This window comes from Erythrolamprus reginae, chromosome 5 (genome assembly GCF_031021105.1).
Source record: "Erythrolamprus reginae isolate rEryReg1 chromosome 5, rEryReg1.hap1, whole genome shotgun sequence".
NCBI lineage: Eukaryota > Metazoa > Chordata > Lepidosauria > Squamata > Dipsadidae > Erythrolamprus > Erythrolamprus reginae.
In genome coordinates this window covers 85229823-85244970 of record NC_091954.1, presented here as the reverse complement: position 1 = coordinate 85244970, position 15148 = coordinate 85229823, and the positions used below count along the sequence as shown (strand labels likewise).

General features: G+C 39.5%; 1 protein-coding gene across 2 annotated transcripts in view; it reads left to right on the top strand.

Moving 5' to 3' along the window:
• The window catches only part of ATR (ATR serine/threonine kinase), a 75239-nt gene that overhangs the window by 55465 nt on the left and 4626 nt on the right, over positions 1–15148 (top strand). For both annotated transcript variants that reach the window (XM_070753355.1, XM_070753356.1), the window contains exons 35-44: positions 1245–1424; positions 2788–2930; positions 3514–3611; positions 4201–4433; positions 5762–5896; positions 7501–7701; positions 8607–8750; positions 11066–11216; positions 11779–11935; positions 14130–14283. In XM_070753355.1, coding sequence (XP_070609456.1) covers positions 1245–1424; positions 2788–2930; positions 3514–3611; positions 4201–4433; positions 5762–5896; positions 7501–7701; positions 8607–8750; positions 11066–11216; positions 11779–11935; positions 14130–14283 — 1596 coding nt within the window. The remainder of the gene's footprint in view (positions 1–1244; positions 1425–2787; positions 2931–3513; positions 3612–4200; positions 4434–5761; positions 5897–7500; positions 7702–8606; positions 8751–11065; positions 11217–11778; positions 11936–14129; positions 14284–15148) is intronic.

The following is a 15148-nucleotide window of genomic DNA, read 5'->3' as shown; positions in this document are numbered from 1 at the left end:
TACACTGCTTCACATCCCCCTCTAACCAGTCAGTTGCCCCAAACAATTTGGGATCTTACTTTAACAACTTTGGAAAGCTGGAAGGCTGAGTCAACCTTGAGACAGTCACAATTGAAATCCTACCTGTGGGCAGAATTAACCTGCAATACTGCAATTTAACCACTGTACCATCAGGGCAAAATAAACAATACAGTGATACCTCGTCTTACAAACGCCTCGTCATACAAACTTTTCAAGATACAAACCCGGGGTTTAAATTTTTTTTGCCTCTTCTTACAAACTATTTTCACCTTACAAACCCACCGCCGCCGCTGGGATGCCCCGCCTTCGGGTTTCTGTTGCCAGCGAAGCGCCTGTTTTTGCATTGCTGGGATTCCCCTGAGGCTCTCCTCCATGGGAAACCCCACCTCCGGACTTCCGTGTTTTTGTGATGCTGCAGAGGAATCCCAGTAGGGGAATCCCAGCATCGCAAAAACGAGTGTTTCGCTGGCAATAGAAGTCTGTAGGTGGGGTTTCCCAGTGAGAGGAACCTCAGTGAAATCGCAGCATCACAAAAACACAGAGGTCTGGAGGTGGGGTTTCGAGGACTTCGGTGTTTTTGTGATGCTGTGATTTCACGATGCTCCCTTCACTGGGAAACCCCACCTCCGGACTTCTGTTGCCAGCAAAGTGCTCGTTTTTGCGATGCTGGGATTCCCCTACTGGGATTCCCCTGCAGCATTGCAAAAACACAGAAGTCCGGAGGTGGGGTTTCCCATGGATGGGAGCCTCATGGGAATCCCAGCAGCGCAAAAACGGGTGCTTCAGCTGGCAAAAGGGGTGAATTTTGGGCTTGCACGCATTAATCACTTTTCCATTGATTCCTATGTGAAACATTGTTTCGTCTTACAAAATTTTCACTTTAAGAACCTCGTCCCGGAACCAATTAAGTTTGTAAGACAAGGTATCACTGTATAAAACAATGTAATCAAAAATAGAAAGAAAATGGCATAAAAGTGTAGGGAAAAAGAAAAAAGAGATGAAAGAAAAAATATATTTTTCTTGGTTAAAGGTAAAGAAATATATAAAGTAGTAACTTCCAACCCCCATTACAAGGATAAATTAATTTGACCTGCTTTTGGTTGCATGCGGAAAAGATTTATTTTATCTGTGATTAATATAAAAGCTATGTAATATATATATATATTAAAACCTCTGTGATAACATTAGTAATATGACTACTAACATTTTTGTTCTTTTTTCAGGGTGAGGCTCATCAAGGTCTTATCATTCTTCAAAAGGGAGTTGAGCTATGTTTTCCAGATAGTCAAGAATTATGTGATGCTAAAAGTAAGCGCATTCATGGGCAAGCCCTGTTATTGGTGGGAAGATTTATGGAAGAAACAGCCAACTTTGAGAGTAATGCAGTAATGAAAAAATATAAGGTAAATGGTAAAAGTGGAACATTTAAATAATGTAATTTTAAAACTTTAAGCTGGTTCACTTTTGTTCACATCATCTTTCTTTGGGTGCAATCTGTATCAATGTTTCCTCTAATTTTTTTTGGTGTGGGCGGAAAAGTATAGTGTCTGAGCGGCAGTCCCTTTCTATCCTCTCCTGCAGCCCCTTCGCTGACAGCCTGGGATGAAAGCGCTCCCAGCGAAAGGGCTGCGGGGGGCAGCACCGGCCCATCCGTGGCGGGCGGGGCTGGCCATCGCCGGCAGTAGATATAGGCGGTGGGAGAAGGAAAGGGAGCTGCGGCCGCCCCCGTCCCCCCAGGCGCCTCCAGCCCCCTCATGCCCCTGACCTTTTGCCGCTGCTGTCCCCGCCACCCCTGGCATCTCGCCGCTGCCCTCCGCCTGCCCGATCCACCCCTCTTTCCGGCTTCGCTAGTGGCTGTGGCTTCTCCTCCTCCTTATCCAGCCGCTAGCAAAAGGGCTGCGAGAGGGGCGGGGCAGGCGCTCGGCCACCGCCGCTGCAGCCACAGAGGAGAAAGACGGAAAGAGGGGTAAAAGGCGAAAGATTTATACGATCTGAAGAGAAACAAGTTGGAATCATTTTATAATATGTAAATAAATATTTTGCTCTTGGGTTAAAATAGTCTATACAAGAAACACCCCCGATTGGTGGTGGGGTACAAATGTTTGTCTGGTGGTGGGCACAATCACTGTGCACTTGTTATATGTTGTGTGTGGGTTTTTTTTAATATAAAATCAATAAAAATATTTTTTTTTAAAGACAGGGGCGGATCGGGCGGGCGAGGGACAACGGCGAGAGGCCAGGGGCGCGAGGGGCTGGAGGCGCCTGGGGGATTGGGAGCGGCCACAGCTCCCTTCTCCCACCGCCTATGTGTACTGCTGGCGACGGCCACCGGAGGTAGGAGAAGGAAAGGGAGCCGCCCCGCCCGCCGTGGATGGGCCGGTGCCGAGCCTCTCAGTTGTGGCCTCCCCACCACCCTGGTGGGCTGGCAGGGGGATGGGGAGCGCACGCTGCCCACACGCACCCGACATTCAAAATAAAAAGAAACCTTCGTCGGCCTCTGCACGCTCCCTGCCCCCAACTCCAACATTGCGCAGCCTTGGTAAAGGCTGTGGGGGGGTACTTTTTGGGTGCGCAGGCGCGTGCCTTAGAAACAACATTGATCTGTATATTGTGTTTTTAATTTTTCTATTTTTAGATTTATATTACTTTGGAGTGGCATAAACCTAGCGGGAGTTTTTAAATGTTTGAAGTAATGACTGACTCTGGAACTAAAATTTAATTACTACAATAAATAAACGTATTACCTATGTCCCCCCTCCCCCTCAGGATGTCACCACTTGCTTGCCAGAATGGGAGAATGGACATTTTTATCTTGCTAAATACTATGATAAAGTGATGCCTACAGTAACAGAGAACAAGATGGAAAAGCAAGGAGACCTAATCAAATACATTGTTATTCATTTTGGAAGGTTAGTTCAATAAATGCATACAATAATCTTTGTTTATTTATATTTGTTTTTCCCCTCTTTTCCCATTATTTCAGGTAATTTTATATACTGATGTTTATTAACGTTTTATGGATGACTAGATTAATGGCAGTTTAACAGTGTGGGAACTGGTGTTCATCTTAAATGCCAACATGGGTGGCCAAAACCAATACTAACAATAGGTATTCTCCTTTAACAAGCAATTTGGAAGTTTCAATATTTGTATTTAAAATAACGAGCGGGACAAAAAGCTAAAAAAAAGTATAATAAACTAGATATCCTTTCCAAAAAGAGTACATTGTAAATCATTTTCTACATAAAAATTTTATATAAATATATTTATAATCTTATAGGATTTTTAAAAATCAGATACAAAAGCTGCCAATTCTTACAAACTATACCAATAAAATAACAATTTTATATCTTTGCACTTTTTCCTGTTCTTGAAACATGTCAAATAAAATGTAATTTAAAGCCACTAATGTGAGTTAACATGAAAACAAACTGCAGAAGAAAAAAGACATAGATAAAATACATATTTTGCAAGGTGGTATTTTAATTTCAGATCTTTGTATTTTGGAAATCAATTCATATACCAGTCAATGCCAAGAATGTTGTCTTTGTGGCTAGACTTTGGAGCAAAAGCATATGAATATGAGAAAGGTAAGACAAAAAAATAATCTATTTTCATTGAGGTTTAGCTGATATAGATTTGAGCGAACTACAGATTGAGTTATATGAACTATATGTACAGTAGATAAGTGTGAATATGTAAGAATGAGTAAGATTATGAGATGCTTGTGTGTGAAAAAGAGAGAATAATATGTTAGTGAATAGACAGATATCTTGTATGCCTAATCTAATCTAATCCAAATAAAAAGGGAAAATATGTATTTTTTTCCATTTTTAATATGCATTGGTCTATATTTTAGATATCTTGATTTAAAATGCAGGGTTATGGTTATTGAAGAAGAATTGTGTTGCATAAGATGGCATTTTCAGGAACTTGGTGAAATAATTTACATTAAATTAAATTATTCCACACAGGGATATAATTAAAGAAAATCTGTTCTTCTGGGTGTTCAATAGATTTTCAACATGCAGCTGCAGAATAAAGGCTAAAGAAGGATGATTTTATATTTGTATATAGAGAGATATAAAAATTACATATTGGGAATATGTTTGGTTTGGAATTGTATACATATTTCTTTTTTCCATGAAATATGACACTGATTTACATTGCTTTGTCTAGCTGTTCGCCATGATCGTGCACAAATGAAAAATGACTTGGCTAAAATTAACAAAGTTATTACAGAACATACACAAGTCTTGGCTCCTTACCAGTTTTTGACAGCGTTTTCTCAGCTGATTTCCCGAATCTGTCATTCACACGATGAGGTCTTTCTTTGTCTTATGGCAATCATTGCTAAAGTATTTTTAGCTTATCCTCAACAAGCTATGTGGATGATGACTGCAGTATCTAAGGTACCTTCATTAATGTTGTTCCATTTTTCATTAAGCTAGAAGTTCCCCTTACAGGAAATATTAAAATGATTCAACTTTTGCACTTGTAAAGGTGCTTCCTTGAAATGTTTCTGGTAAGCAGCAGTTTTATGTGTATCCAAGGTAATCAAAGCTATTAACCAGAATTGGGGGTGGGGGGAATCATGTAATTAAGATATACATTTTATTTATTTTATTTATTTATTGGATTTGTATGCCGCCCCTCTCCGGAGACTCGGGGCGGCTAACAGCAATAATAAGACAGCGTACAATAATAATCCAATAATAAAAACGATTAAAAACCCATTAATATAAAAACCAAACATACATACAGACATACCATGCATAAAATTGTAAGGCCTAGGGGGAAAGAGTATCTCAATTCCCCCATGCCTGGTGGCAGAGGTGGGTTTTAAGTAGCTTATGAAAGGCAAGGAGGGTGGAGGCAATTCTAATTTCTGGGGGGAGTTTGTTCCAGAGGGCTGGGGCCGCCACAGCGAAGGCTCTTCCCCTGGGTCCCGCCAACCGGCATTGTTTAATTGACGGGACCCGGAGAAGACCCACTCTGTGGGACCTAACTGGCCGCTGGGATTCATGCAGCAGAAGGCAGTCCCTGAGATAATCTGGTCCGGTGCCATGAAGGGCTTTATAGGTCATAACCAACAGTTTGAATTGTGACCGGAAACTGATCGGCAACCAATGCAGACTGCGGAGTGTTGGTGTAACATGGGCATATTTGGGAAAGCCCATGATTGCTCTCACAGCTGCATTCTGCACAATCTGAAGTTTCCGAACACTTTTCAAAGGTAGCCCCATGTAGAGAGTGCTACAGTAGTCAAGCCTCGAGGTGATGAGGGCATGAGTGACTGTGAACAGTGACTCCCGGTCCAAATAGGGTCGCAACTGGTGCACCAGGCGAACTTGGGCGAACGCCCCCCTCGCCACAGCTGCAAGATGTTTCTCTAATGTGAGCCCTCTTTAGGTGTTGAACCTACTGATGTAAAAAGTGTGCTGGGAGTGAAGATGTGTATATACAGTCTACTTGTTTTCAAAATGCTCCCTTTAAGGGCTCCGGTCTAAACTGAGATAGCTAGCTATGAGGAAGAAGAATTGCTCAGTTCTTGTGTCTTTATTTTGTTTCTGTGGATCTGAGACTTAATATCTTTTACATGCAAAGATGTTTTATTTGTCAGACTTTAATTTATGAATTTATTTTGATGCAATTGTTTTGTTGTAATTTGTGTGTAATTGCTCTGGAAATTTTGATTCGAAGGATAAAATTAAAACTCAATAAATTGTATTTTCTGCAGTCATCCTATCCAATGCGGGCCACCAGGTGCAAAGAAATTTTAAACAAAGCTATTAATATGAAGGAATCTTTGGGGAAGTTTATTGTGGATGCAGCTCGCCTGACAGATAAACTCCTAGAACTTTGTAACAAATCGGTAATGCATATATGTACAAAACTATCTCATTTTCTATAGTTTAATATTCCTGATAGATTAAAAAATGTTTACTTTGTGAAAGCAATTCATTCATTTTCCAGTGTGTCCTTCGTTATAATCTATAAATAAATTACAATCTATTATAAAGGATTGGATTTAGACTTGTTCATACCATGGATTTTGGTGGATTTGAAAACATAACCAAACTAGGAATTGTTAACTGAAACCTAAATCTACACTAAGATCATCAACATAAGTGCTCTTAAATATGCTTTAGTTGATTAAAAGAAACAACAAGTATTAAAGGAGAATATTTGTAGCTCAAGTTTAAAATGAGGAGTCCTTGGTGTTCTCTGAGCTTGGCTGCTTTCTTGCAGGCATTTTGTTACCCAAACTAGGTAGCATCATCTGAGCTCTGATGATGTTATCTAGTTTGGTTAATGAAACATCTGCAAGAAAATAACCCTCAGAGAACACCAAGGGCCTCTCAGAAGCAACTATTTTGAAGGAAAGAGCAAAAGAACAGTGGGGAGAGATTTTTCAGTGCTAACTCCTCTCCTGTCCTCCTAAAAACTCCAAATTTTTAAAAGCAGATTTTGTGATTTTCTAAGCTTTTTTGAAGTATAATTAATACCTAAGAATACTTGTTAGCTATTACTTCCATCCCTATAACCAATGATATTTTTTCTTTTGTTTTAGAAGTCATAGGATTAAGGTGTCAAATGTCTAATTTTATTTAAATAAAACTTTAATTATAAAACTGTTATTGTATTTTTCTGAAGCATACCAAGAATTGAAATACAAAATTCTATTGAAAAATTAATTGCCTGCGTTGATGTGATTGCCTTTATTTCATTTTAAGATCCTGCTGTAACTCCAGGGCATCATTTATTTCCCCCCTCTTTTTTTGCAAATAATTGCCCCTTTTCCCCCGGCTATTTTCTTGGCAATCATCAGTGTCATGTTAAAATAATTGGCTAATAATCATATTTATGCACAAAAGTTTGTAAGTACTGAGGGACCTAGTAAAGGAACATTACCAGATGTTTTTATTCTTCGTCATTTGGCTTAATCATTTATTTATTTATTAGATTTGTATGCTGCCCCTCTCCGAAGACTCGGGGCGGCTAACAACAATAAAAAAGACAATGTAAACAAATCTAATATTAAAATAATCTTAAAAACCCCAATTTAAAGAACCAATCATACATACAAACATACCATGTATAAATTCTATAAGCCTAGGAGGAAGGGAAAATTTCAATTCCCCCATGCCTGACGACAGATGTGGGTTTTAAGGAGCTTGCGAAAGGCAAGGAGGGTGGGGACAACTCTGATATCTGGGGGGAACTGGTTCCAGAGGGTCGGGGCCGCCACAGAGAAGGCTCTTCTCCTGGGTCCCGCCAAATGACATTGTTTAGTCGATGGGACCCGGAGAAGGCCAACTCTGTGGGACCTAACCGGTCGCTGGGATTCGTGCGGCAGAAGGCGGTCCCAGAGATATTCTGCTCCGATGCCATGAAGGGCTTTATAGGTCATAACCAACACTTTGAATTGTGACCAGAAATTAATCATGTAAGATTACTTTAATTTTTTTTTTTTAGGTTGATGGAAACACCTCCACTTTAAGTATGGCCGTTCATTTCAAAAACCTCAAGAGGCTGGTAGAAGACCAAACATTCAGTCAGATTCTTATTCCTTTGCAATCTGTAATGATACCAACTCTTCCTTCAGTTCCTGGAACACATTCCAATCATGATCCATTTCCTGGATGTTGGGCTTACATTGAAAGTTTTGATGATACTGTTAGTATCTATTAATCCTCGTTTGTTTGTTCAACTTATATAATTGTTTCAGTAATAAGATGAGCATATAAATTTAATAAATATTTAGCCACCTATCTCATAAAGCCTGAAATTGTCATAAACATGAGCTTGCTTATTTATTTATTTATTTATTTATTTATTTATTTATTTATTTATTTATTTATTTATTTATTTATTTATTTATTTATTTATTTATTTATTAGATTTGTATGCCGCCCCTCTCCGCAGACTCGGGGCGGCTCACAGCAATAAATACAATGTAAACAAATCTAATATTTAAGTTAATTTAAAACCCCAATTTAGAAACCAATCATGCATACTAGCATACCATGCATAAATTTTATAAGCCTAGGGGGAGGGAAAGTGTGAATTCCCCCATGCCTGACGACAGAGGTGGGTTTTAAGGAGCTTACGAAAGGCTAGGAGGGTGGGGGCAACTCTGATATCAGGGGGGAGTTGGTTCCAAAGGGTCGGGGCTGCCACAGAGAAGGCTCTTCCCCTGGGTCCCGCCAAACGACATTGTTTACTTGACGGGACCCGGAGAAGGCCGACTCTGTGGGACCTAACTGGTCGCTGGGATTCGTGCGGCAGAAGGCGGTCCCGGAGATATTCTGGTCCGGTGCCATGAAGGGCTTTATGGGTCATAACCAACACTTCTTGCCAAATGCTTGAATTGTCATCATCACATGATCCCAGGGATGGTGTCATGATTGTAACCTCGAGAACAGGTCATTTGAATTTTTTAAACACCATTGTTTCTTGGAAGCATTGTTAAATGAATAGTTTTAAATCAAAGACTATATTTTTCTTACAATAGCAACGTATCTCTGAGGTATGTTGGCTGAGACTGTGTGAAAGGACTGTGCCTCTTTTTTAAATTGTAGGTTGAAATCCTTCCATCTCTTCAGAAGCCCAAGAAGATTACTTTAAAAGGTTCAGATGGGAAATCTTATATCATGATGTGTAAGCCAAAAGATGATCTGAGAAAAGACTGTCGACTCATGGAATTCAACTCCCTCATAAATAAGGTTAAATTCTAAACATTTTTCTGAATGTGTGGCAAACTTGCTGCTGACAATCCAGTTTTCTTAGTATCAGAGTTACCGGTGAACATGTTTGTGTATAATGATTAACCAGAACTGATTTACTCAAATATACTTCCTTACAGTTCCTCTTACTGACTGTTCCCATTCTAAACAATGTAGGCTTATAAATCAGTGATTTATTTGCTGTTAAATAAATGGCCTATAACCAGAGAAAGCTTTCTGGTTTTTATCAAGCCTGATTTAATACATTGAGTAATGGTCTACTTTCTAAAAATATAATATTATGAAAAGCTTTAAAAAAGATGTAATTTATGAAAAGCTGATTTTCAATATCAATCTTAGCAAAACTTTCTAATACTATAGTGGTATTGATGGAAATACAGTCATACCTCGTCTTACGAACCTAATTGGTTCCAGGGGGAGGTTCGTAAGATGAAAGGTTCGTAAGACGAAACATTGTTTCCCATAGGAAAGTCAATCCGTGCAACCGGAAAAAAAACCCGCAAAAAAAACGCTGCCGCCCGGCTGTCACCTTTTAAAACAGCCTGGGGGCTTCTCAGCGACCTCCCGAACGCCAAAGCCAAACCCGAACTTCCGGGTTCGGCGTTCGGGAGGCCGCCAAGAAGCCCCCAGGCTGTTTTAAAAGGTGACAGCCGGGCGGCAGGGCTTCCCAGCAGTCTCCGAACGCCGAACGCGGAAGTTCGGGTTTGGCGTTCGGCTTCGGGAAGCTGCTGGGAAGCCGCCCGGCTGTTTTAAAAGGTCACAGCCGGGCTGGGGGGCTTCCCAGCAACCTCCCGAACCCCGAACTTTTGCCAAACTTCCGGGTTCGGGGTTCGGGAGGTTGCTGGGAAGCCCCCCAGCCCGGCTGTGACCTTTTAAAACAGCCGCGATTTACGAGTTACGAGTTACGAACCGGCGTTCGGGAGGCTGCTGGGAAGCCCCGCCGCCCGGCTGTCACCTTTTAAAACAGCCGGGGGCTTCCCAGCAGCCTCCCGAACGCCGGTTCGTAACTCGAAAAAAGTTCGTAAGAAGAGGCAAAATTTTCCTGAACCCCGGGTTCGTATCACGAGTTGTTCGTAAGACGAGGGGTTCGTATCTTGAGGTACCATTGTATATATGTTTAAAATCTAGTCTGATATGCAAGGCTTTTTATATGCTTAAAAGGAAGCCAGATTAGTTGCCTTTCTATATAAAGTCATATTGGTTCTTGTTTGCCAAATTTTGAATGAATAGGAACAGTGTTTTTGTTTTAAAAGAGATTCAATACTTTTGTCAAAATTACTGTTTCTGTTAAAATTATTTTTTTAATTTTGATGGCAGACCTTTTCAGCTTCGAATGCCTTGGAAACCTGAAGACCATCACCTGCAGGCTGGCCATCTGGTCTTGTGGTTTCTGGCATATGCAACAACCAGCTGGTCTTTGCATGTGCTAGAGCGCCAGAAACCAGAAGACCACTTGGTGACTGTGTGCGTGCCCACAGAGAGGCTCTGCGTGCCACCTCTGGCACGTGTGCCATGGGTTCACCATCACAGGTGTAGGGGATATTGGTAGCAGAAATATTGTACAATATATAAACTTTTAGTAATACAGTGGTACCTCTACCCTTAAGGCCTGTGTTCAAGATTTTTTTGCCTCTTTTCAAGAACCATTTTCCACTTACAAAGTTTCAAGTTTAATTGGATTTGTATGCCACCGCTCTCCGAGGACTCGGGGCGGCTCACAACATATACAAAAAGACAATAGTAGGTCAATCCAATTAATATACACAAAAAACAGTCCTTAAAATTCTAATTTAAATCCAAAAAACCAAAAAACCAAGCCTCCGAAACGGTACCCAGAAAAGGCAGGGAGAAACCTCTGTGGGGCCTCTCTAGGAATCTCCTGGGAGAAAACAGGGCCTCTACCCTCGCTGTGGTTTCCCCAATCGCACACATTATTTGCTTTTACATTGATTCCTATGGGAAAAATTGCTTCTTCTTACAAACTTTTCTACTTAAGAACCTGGTCATGGAACGAATTAAGTTCGTAAGTAGAGGTACCACTGTATTGGATTGTGCACAACTTTAGCTCTCTGAATCTTCTGTAAGGGATCTTTTTGGGGAAAATAAAGCAATTGATATTTGTGTATGCCTACATAAGTGTGTGTGTGTGTGTGTGTGTGTGTGTGTGCATATGTACATATACACCCTTTCTAAAAATACAGACCTTTAATTTGGGATTACAAGTGGCAGAAAAATGAAAATTAAAGGCACTGTTTTACATTAGTCTTATGGAGCATATTATGTTTCTACCCTAGTGCTTAAGAAAAGATGCAGAGTCACGAAGACGAGAACTCCACATCCGAACCTATGCTGTTATTCCTCTGAATGAGGAATGTGGAATCATTGAATGGGTGAACAATACTGCTGGTTTGCGAAATATCCTAATCAAATTATACAAAGAAAAAGGTAAAGAGATGGTGTAATCTGTAAAAAGTGTGAGTGAAAAGATAAAATGGAGGATAGGGAAGGAGAAATAGCGAATACAGTGACTTTGCAATGCTTCACCAACAGTTACTGGTTATATTTGCTACAGAATATACAGTGCAATTACCATATTTTTCAGACTACAAGGCACATCCCCCCCCCCATCCCAAAAAAGTGAGTGGAAATGTCTGTGCATCTTATAGACAAATATAGGCCTTTTTTTGGCCTCCCAAACCCTCTGTGCATCACATTTTTGCTCTCCCTGCCCCCAGAAGCACTCTGCAGGCCAAAAACGGGCCCATTTTTAATCTGCAAAGTGCTTCTGGGGGCCAGAGAGGGCAAAAACAGGATGCACCAAGGGTTTGGAAGGACAAAAACAGGCTCTTTTTGGCCTGCAAAGTGCTTCTGGGGCCCAGGGAGGGCAAAAATGGGACACATGGAGGCCAAAAATTATTTTTTCCCCTTGATTTCCTTCTATAAATCTAGGTGTGTCTTATAATCCAACAAATGTGGTATACTTGTCTTTCTTGTTTTTCTTTTACAGGCATCTACATGACTGGTAAAGAGCTACGTCAGTGTATTATTCCAAAGACAGCACCTTTATCTGAAAAGCTGAAGGTTTTCAAAGAAACTCTACTTCCTCGGCATCCTCCAATTTTTCATGAATGGTTTCTGAGAAAATTCCCTGATCCTACTTCCTGGTCAGTCTTTTTTCTATAGTTATTGGGAGATAAGTGGTATTTGCAGTGGCATCCTTCAGTCTCAAAAGCCTATGGTATCATACTCTGGTATCATACCCACCCCGAGTCTGCGGAAGGGGGCGGCATACAAATCTAATAAATCAATAAAATCAATAAATAAATAAATTCCCCAGAGTATGAGGCCTGAGTAGATTAGTATGAGTGGTATATAAATGTAATAAATATATATTTAGATAGTTTGAATTACACTACTATATCATCTAGAATTTAAAAAGAAAATCTGATTGCCTACATACAGGTATTCCTCGGCTTCCAAATATTTGTTTAGCCACCATTAGAAGTTATGAGGGTGTTGAAAAACGTGACTTACCACTGGCCTTCACACTTATGGCCATTGTGGTTTCTTCACAGGCAAACAATCAAAATTCAGGACCTTAGCAGCTGGTATTTATTTGCATCAATTGTTGTGTCTTGCAATCACATGGTTTTGAAATGCGATTTTCCCAGCTGGCTTCCAGCAAGCAAAATCAATAGGGGAAGCTAGATTCATTTAACCTCATATTTCATTGATACACTTAATAACCACAACAAAAAAAGGTTGTAATATTGGTTATGTTGTGGTTGGCTCTGGGCCAGCTCTTGCAACAGGGAATTTGGACATTGGTTTAGGGGAATCCTCAGAGTCACAGAGACTTGTATTATTGCCATCAGCTTCTGATAGTGAAGATTCATTGCCAAGGTCAGATGGTGGGGAAGCAGAATCAGATGGAGTGATGGGTGCAGCCAGACCATTAGTTAATGACCCCATTACTAAGTCATCAGACTTGGAGAAGGATCGGTGGATAGATGCCCGTGTGTGCAGGCTCATGGCTAGAAGGGACCAACTGCACAGGTATCGTCGGAGATAAGGGAGAACACCTGTTGCTGAGGCAATTAGGTTAATGGGGTTGATGATAAATTACAGGCGTTAGGGAGTGCGCATGTGGGTGTTTATTTGTTTGGAGAAGGATTATTGCCAAGGTTTGCACTATTCCAGGATTTCTGTTGACTCTTTGGACAATTCAGAGTTAACTCTTGTGGATTCAAAGAAAGGGGAGTTGTGAGGAATCACAGCTGCCTTTTAAAAAAAAATATTTTTTTAAATTAAATTTTTATCACAACAAACAAAACAAAAAATCTTAAAGAAAAAGTGCCCAACACCAATAAACCCCTCCACCATTTAGGGGGTTAAATTATTTACAGTAAATTTCAATTTCTTCCTTGGCTCCGGTTTACATTTCTTTACATACAAAAGGTGATTGGAGTTTATTTTTCACATTGTCGTCATATATTCTACTTAAGATATAATCTTTCACCTTATTCCATCGTGCCATCAGCTTCTCCAATTTATTTTCATCAAAGTTATTTAATCTTATTTCCATAATTTCGAAGTGGATGTGGTCCACCATATACCAGTACCAATTATGGATTGTCCATTTATTGCTGTCCTTCCACCCTAATACTACTACTGCTTGAGCGCTTTCCAAAGCTGCTGTTTTGATTTCTTTAAATTCTCGTAATTCCCCATGTTTAACTAGTGTTGCTGATTCTTTCGTGATTATCCAATTAATGTTTAGCATATTGTTAATTTCATTCTGTACTTCCTTCCAAAATTTTTGAACTTCAACACATTCCCAGAGCATATGCATAAAAACTCCTTTTATTTGGCAACCATGCCAGCAGTTTCCATTTCCTTTCCTCTGGAAGTGTGCTAGTTTTACTGGCGTAAAGTACCATTTATGTAAATGCCTTAATTGTTCTCTTTTATTCCTGCTTTTGACCGCATTCCAGGATTGTTATCTGGATGAGAGAAATTTGACTCTGCTAAAACGTGTGTGCTTTTAACATTGTTTCAGATAAACTACTTTTATTTCTTCTGACCGGCGTGTGTGTGTTTGACTTTGCATTCCTCTCTCACTGGGGGCTATTAATGAGAAGCCCAGCATAACAGATTATAGCTTATTTAACAAACACCTTGCTTAGCAATGAAAGTTCCATTCCAAATCGTGGTCATAAGTTCAGGGTTGCCTGTAGTATCATAAGCTTTACATTTTTTTAATGTTGTTGCTATGTGCCCAAATTGTCATGCCACCACCAACTATTACAAAATGACCAAGCACCTATAATGTATCTTGATTTTTATTTTTTTCTGTAGGTACAGCAGCAGATCAGCCTATTGTCGTTCCACTGCTGTTATGTCAATGGTCGGGTACATGCTGGGTCTTGGGGACCGTCATGGAGAAAATATTCTGTTTGATTCTCTGACTGGCGAATGTGTGCATGTAGATTTCAACTGTCTGTTTAATAAGGTGAGCAGCTAAATATTGAATTCAAATCACAAATAAGGCTTTTGTTTTTACATTTATATTACACTTAATATTAGTTAACAGCAAAACATAATCAGCCAGTCTATACCCAAACATCAAAGTAACTTTGAATGGTATGAAATAAGCTCTACTAATGTTACAATAGTCTTTATTATTTAAATAAATACTATTATTTAAATTAAACTTGTATAATTGCATAATACAAGTGGTATAAGAATCTACTGCATTCCATTTTTTACCATTTATGGTGGACTTGCGCAAATGCAAACAATTATTGGCAAAAAAAATGTAAAAAATATTTAAAACAAATTATATCACAGACCATGCATTTAATTATTTCTTCTTGGAATTATTAGACAAAATTTTTAAAAAGAAGATAGGTACCTAATTCTCCATATCACAACATCCGCCAGAATATTTTATGCACAAAGTTGGAAAAAAGAGACAACTCCCACTACTCTAAGTTTTGTAATTAAGGTACTTGAATGTGCAAAAATGACAAGAATGACTTTTGAAGCTCCAAGATAGACATAAATCTGAATTTCACAAAACCTGGGAAAGCTGGTATAAATGTCTTAAGCAAAACAGACACTTTAAAAATGTAAAAGAAACTTAAAAACAAATCCTTTCTTCAACATGAAAAGAAACAAAATTGAAATCCAGCAACTAAAAAGAAAATATGATATTAACACTTAAATTATCGATATAATGGTGAAGATGAAAACTGCACTTTTATTTATAACCTGATGAAATGTTTTGTTTAATACACAAAAACAAATATGACAAAGAAACAAAAAAGAACAGGATATACTTGACATAGACACCATACTATTGGTCGCATAACAGA